At 41.3% G+C, this 6,038-nt stretch overlaps 1 protein-coding gene across 1 annotated transcript; it reads right to left on the reverse strand.

Moving 5' to 3' along the window:
• Positions 1-3,032: 3,032 nt before the first annotated feature.
• On the reverse strand, positions 3,033-3,800 carry LOC309590028 (uncharacterized protein; the record flags this gene model as incomplete). Its single annotated transcript, XM_082310900.1, has 1 exon — positions 3,033-3,800. The coding sequence occupies one exon, from the start codon at positions 3,798-3,800 to the stop codon at positions 3,033-3,035; it is 768 nt and encodes a 255-aa protein (XP_082167026.1).
• Positions 3,801-6,038: the final 2,238 nt, after the last annotated feature.

Consider the following 6,038-nt stretch of genomic DNA (forward strand, 5'->3'; position numbering starts at 1 on the left):
AACATAGCTGTTAAGCCACATTTTCCAAGCTTGCAAAATAAACTAATTTTAAAAATCATGTAGCTTTTAATTGTTTTGCCCAACTCCAGTTATTAGTAGGCACACTAGAACCACCAGCTAAACAGCAAAGTGTTGCAAAGACCGATGTTATTTCCTCAGTTAACATTTATTTTGCATGTATCCATAAAAGCGCTACATGGAAAGTGTGTGCACACACAGAACAAGTCTTGGCTTCATTGTCTTGCCAGCTATCAGACAGCATTGCTCATGCACAAATCTTTTGGTATTTAATATTCATAGTGCGGAAGCATCTACTGATCCCAATTAGGATCAAGAAATTTTGAGAGGTGTTGTACAAAACAAAGATTGTCACAATTCTGCCACAAAGCACTTACAGTTGGCCAGGCTGACAATGCGACTATTGCTGCACTGTGTATTATGTGAGAAGTATTTTTTAATGTTATTCTAGTCACCCTTAAATGCAAATATGACATGATAGGTAGCTCTATGTGGTAATGGAGGGCATTCCCTTTCTTGCAACAAATGCAGGACAATACTTCAGCAGCTACCAAGGCAAAACAGCTACTTTGTCTCACCATTTTTTTTTATATTTTTGTGCATATATTTTATTTCCGTGGAAAATTCAATGACATGATAGTATTAGTCAAGCTGAATCTAATTTAGAAGATAATTCTTTTTTCAAACAAAAAAAAAGCTGGCCAAAATTAACAAAAGTATACATTTTGACTGTCTTCCTAATGGGAACAATTTGAAATTTGATTTCAAAATTCCATAATATTTTTGAGATATGTCCCTTCTCCAACACTTCTTTCCCCAAGAGAGATGACCTAATACTGGTTTGCTTGCGTTTGGGCTAACAGAACACTTACTCTCACTCTTAGCCAATGACAAAAAGGCTTTTCTAGTTCATGAAGTACAAAAAAATATGAAAAAAATCAGATCTTTGCATAGCCTTATTGGCCACGATCAACCTTCCTTCTTGGGAGGCATATTAAGACAGAACAGGTTACCTTTGAGGTGAGTTTAGTATTTAAGTGTTTTTTGGGAAACCTGCATTACTGACAGAGAACAGCTTTCTTAAGGCTGAGCAGAGAGAGCTGGATGGGATCAGAGCTCAGGAGTAACGTCTCCCAGTCACATGCGATCCCCAGCTCCTCTCTTCTGCAGCCTACTGAAGGCCCCTGGCAACCCGAATCCCCCAAATGAAGCAGTAGAAGATGCTTCTTCAAATATCTCCTTGAGGCCAAGGATGTTTCTATGGTAATTCTGCATTCAAAGTTACAGGCTCGTGCTGTGTGAGAGGCTACACCAGGGCCCAAGGAGATGAATGAACCTATCTAAGGTTGTGCATACCCAGGGGGCTTCCATAATTTTGGGTGCGCAGAAATACAAAGACAGAATAACGGCAATGTTGTGCTGCACTTCAGTTGTTGAATTACTTCAATACCTTACTCACAGATGTGTGCATGTGAATCTAATCAACCAAACTCCTCACAGACAGCAGAGATTATTTTGAGATATTGTTCCTGCTTCCACTACAGAAAAAGAAGCACCAGCCTTTCGCAATCTCTTGTGTTCAGAGATGTGTGTGTGCATGCATACACAAACACACACTCTCTCTCTATACACATAAAAAAAAGCCGAGGATAAAAAGTTTCCTATCTATATCATATTATTCTCAGAAAGGTATGACTTCTAATAACAGATTCGCCTTTTCATGTGGAAAAAACACACCAAAAACCTGCTTGCTTGTTCATCTACCTAAACATTTACAACAAAAAAAACAACAGGGAAAAAGGAAAGGTGGCACTATCAGAAACAAATATCTGAAGAAAATGAGATTTTTCTGTATCACTTTAAATCCTAGAAAAAGGAAGCTTTTCAGTATCTTTTCTTCTTGAATCATTTTTTTGCCTCAGATTCTGAAACAGCACATTCAACTATTCAATTTGCTGTTCAATAATAGGGAGTCACATTGGCTTTTAAATGCATACAAAAAAGTTGCATCTTTTTGCTTTCATTTTCCCTGTGTGTTTGTTGCATACCGACTTCAAATTCCCTGCAGGCATCCTAACCTTGCAATTGGAGAAACAGCGCTCTAGGGTTTTCCACGTGTCTAATACACCTGGATAAAAAGTGCTAATTGTCACCAACTTCCATTAAATGACAGCAGTAAGGCACAAAATATGCTTGATTTGCAGACGCTAGTGCCACTGGGAGTTAGCAGCAGATTAATAATTGTGCAGACCTCAAACACTCCCGTGGCACTGCCAGTCTGGGTTTCCAATGTAACACCAGATTATAAGGCCTTTGTTTTGAGCTTGCTTTCCTAAGGAAATAAGGTTTAGGCAGCTGCACTGTCTCCCTGCGCATGTGTTTGACTGTCCTACCTTCCCACAATAATTTCTGGTCAATCTGAATACATTTTATAGGAGGGTAGAGGTCACAAACGTACAATGGCCTTAGCAGTTTTGTGAAAAACAGGCAGCTAGGTAGATATAATCAAGCCTGAGCTTAAGGTTTTCAAACATCCTGGCTTTCTAGATTCAGGTATTCTTGCAGACAAACGAACCCTAATTCTGCTCAAGTCTTGTTAGCGCTGAAAGTAGAAGGGAGATGTGCCATATCACATATTCAGCAGGCAGCAACTCTTGCATCTGACCGCCTTTATAGATCAGGTGTCGGACTAGGTTCCCAGTTGTGGGTTTTTTTTTTCTTTATACAAACCTATATGCCAAAAATCCTATTTCAGCTTGAGGCTTTGAGCACACATCAGGAGGCAGCTTCTTGCACAGGTACAATCTTGCTCCAGTTTCCTCCAGATAAGTTCAGGGGCCAACACTTTACCTTCCCTTTTCTTCTTGCTCTGCTGCTGCTGCTGCTGTTCCCTCTCTGCTCTCGGCGCATGTGGGCACGTACTCTTGGATATGAGGACACCACCCCTGTGGCATGCAAGCTTACTGACGGCTCTGGTGGCATTACAAAGCTCATTTCTGCATGCAGCAACATGATTACGGCAAAGGTGAGGGTGAGGTTGAGCGAATGTGTTTCAACACTTCTTTCTTGGTATTTATTATCATGCCATAGCATTCCTGCAGTCTGGCCTGCTGCTGCTCCAGCTGCTTATGCAAGCTCCTGATTGAGCGCAACAGCAGAAGCCGTCGGTACATAGCTAGCTGGAGCCGGTACTTCTCCTTTTCCTCCTTTTTCTTATTTTCTAAGGTCTCCATTACATTTGCGGTCTTTGTCCAAATCACCCAGCCCAGACTACAAGGAGCTGTATCACCCTTGGCACCGCTCCCCGCCTGTGGCATGTGGCAGCCCCCAGGGTTGCTGGCCCCACCGGGCGCCCTTGGGACCTGCAGCACCTCCGAACTTAGGTTGCCATTGCAGCAGGGGCTTGTAGAACATGGGGAGGCAATGCCCACAGGCTGCAGGTTACTAACTGGCATGGGATATGATGAGCCACCTAATGATGCATTTACAGCTCTTGGGTGATGCTCAGCCAACGCAGAGGGTGTCCTCTGTGCCTGACTACCACTAATCATTTCTGGGCCAGCAAGGGCTTTTGCCTGGGCCACGGCCTTGCTGGAGAGGACAGACAGTCTTTCTGGCACTGCTGAGCTTCCCTTGTCTTCATTAAGGTTGGCTACCAAAGGGCTGGCAGAGGAAACGGGGGATGCCATTACAGCACCATGATTCAGAAATGAGTCTTCATCATCACTGTTATTTTGGATCTCCTCTTCATCTCTTGGCATTACACCTACTGTCTCAGCCATTTATTGCATGAGCTACAGAGAGTTTCTGTGGACAAAGTGGAAGCAAGAGGATTTCATTTCCACATACACACACACAGAAGCCCAGTGCAGAGTGACATTTGAAGAAAGAACCTCTCTTTATATTTAAGCAATGGACCTATTACTTTTCTAATAAAGCACAACCCTTGGGTCACTTCAGGCCATTTCTTGTGATTTGCATTAGATGTTCTTCGAGACACAACATTAATCCAATAATAATTAAAATGATATACTGTACTATTAACATTCTCAAATCTTTAAAGGCAAGCGATCTATCCCTGCAGCACTGGCTGTGCTGACTAATTAAACAGAATACAGTTGTAAATGGGCATTGTAAGCACTTCTCCCATTTAAGAACACAGCTCTAACAAGTGTAGTTTGTAGAGACAGGCGAGTTATCAGGATTGATCAGCTCTAAAGGGAAGTGAAGGTACCACAAACAGCAGGTTGCATTTAAATGCCCTCTCCAGAATTAATCTGTCTGCTACCAGTTTGTTTATAAGGTTGCCTTTTCCCCTCCTATTAATTCTAACAGTAAAGCTATATTAGCACCACACTAGCCATAGACAGGAAAAAGAAAACAAACACTTACCGAGGTTACTGGGGGAAAGGAAAAGAGTTACAGTGCATTGTGTCTGTGTATCAAGTTTTCTTGAATGTGAGTCAGCACAATCTGGAACAGAAACATCACGGTGCCGGAGCAGGAGCAGCAACAGCATTATGCTGTTCCACCCAGCAACAACACAGTCAGTCCCAATCACAGAGGAGTGCAGGGCTGGTTTCTTCCCCCCCAAGAGGATATTCCTCCCTGGCATCCAGCTTTTATGTCATCTTTGAGCACCAAAATAAAAACCAGGGTTGGATGACACTTCTTTTCCCACCTCAAAAACAAACATACCCGATTCACTCATTCTACAGGGAGACAATATCTATGGCCCTTCCCATCCCTGCCAGTCAGCAAGGAGTAACACAGTACCAAAAAGAGGGCAAGGCATTCTGGACTCATTTGTACACATTTTCCTTCAGAGAAAATAAGCTTAGATAAACTTAAGCTGCATGCACAAGCTAAACCCAAAAATGAAACAAGCATTCAGCACCAACAGAATGCTAAGCATAAAGGCAGGCAGAAGCTGTAGATTTAAGTGTTTAATGCACACCCATGTTTAATTATGCTGGCCTAATCTTTAAGGAGCAGCTCTACATCCAACTAAGGTATCCCACAAAACAATAAACTTTATCTGCACCTTTGATGTTCAGAAAAGCTACCTTCAGCATCCTCTCTCACTTGTAACACCAGGAACAAAATTCACAAATCATCTATCTTCATCTACTTCAATCAATTTACCACAGGGCTTCAGTTGCCCCAAGACTTTCTCTGCTCCATTCTGCTATATAAATAGAAGAAAGAATCAATCCAAAAGACTATCTAGAATCTTCCTGGAGCTGGAAAAGAATGAAGGTAGATCCTATCTCCACTTCTACATGTGCTGCAATACAGGTAATAAGTTCTTATTTTTCATCTGTACTGACTAGCCATCATTCTGTTGAATCTGTTAGGATATATGAAGTTGAACATATGAAGTCCAGTTAACATAAATTCAGATTTGTACCCTGAGGTCTAACTCGAATGCATTTTTTGGTGCAAGAGATATTTTGCACTGAATTGGTAAAATAAACTAAACCTGCTGTGTTTATGTGCCAGATCATGCTGCAGATTATATAAGTAATACTAGGAAGAGATTAATATCCAGTGAGTTAATAAACTCTGCAAGTTTATATCTTGGTGATTCCCATTTATCTGAATCACAAGTTATGGTAATTGAAGAATATGGAATTCAGATAACAGGGATTTTACTGTATTACACGCTGAAAAGGTTCATTGTAATACAGCATTATGTATAGAGTCTTTTAGTTTCAGCTGCTCTCCTCTCCAAAGCACTGCAGGCATATCTTCCCACTACAAGGAGCACAGCAGATGGGTGCTAGGTAGTACATGGTCTCCAGCTACGTCAATACTTTTCTATCAGCAACAGTATTGTGTTCCTCACTTCTACCTTCGTAGCAATTTTCTGCAAAATAACTGTTTTCTAACAGTCTAACAGGGCATTAAAAAATAGAGGTTTGGTTTTAGGTTTTTTTGTGGGTTGTTTTGTTGTTTGTTTGTTTGTTTGTTTTAAAGCTCTCGGCAGCTTTAATTTTTTCAGCAAAATTTTACAGGCA

This window comes from Platalea leucorodia (assembly GCF_965183815.1).
Source record: "Platalea leucorodia genome assembly, chromosome: 1".
NCBI lineage: Eukaryota > Metazoa > Chordata > Aves > Pelecaniformes > Threskiornithidae > Platalea > Platalea leucorodia.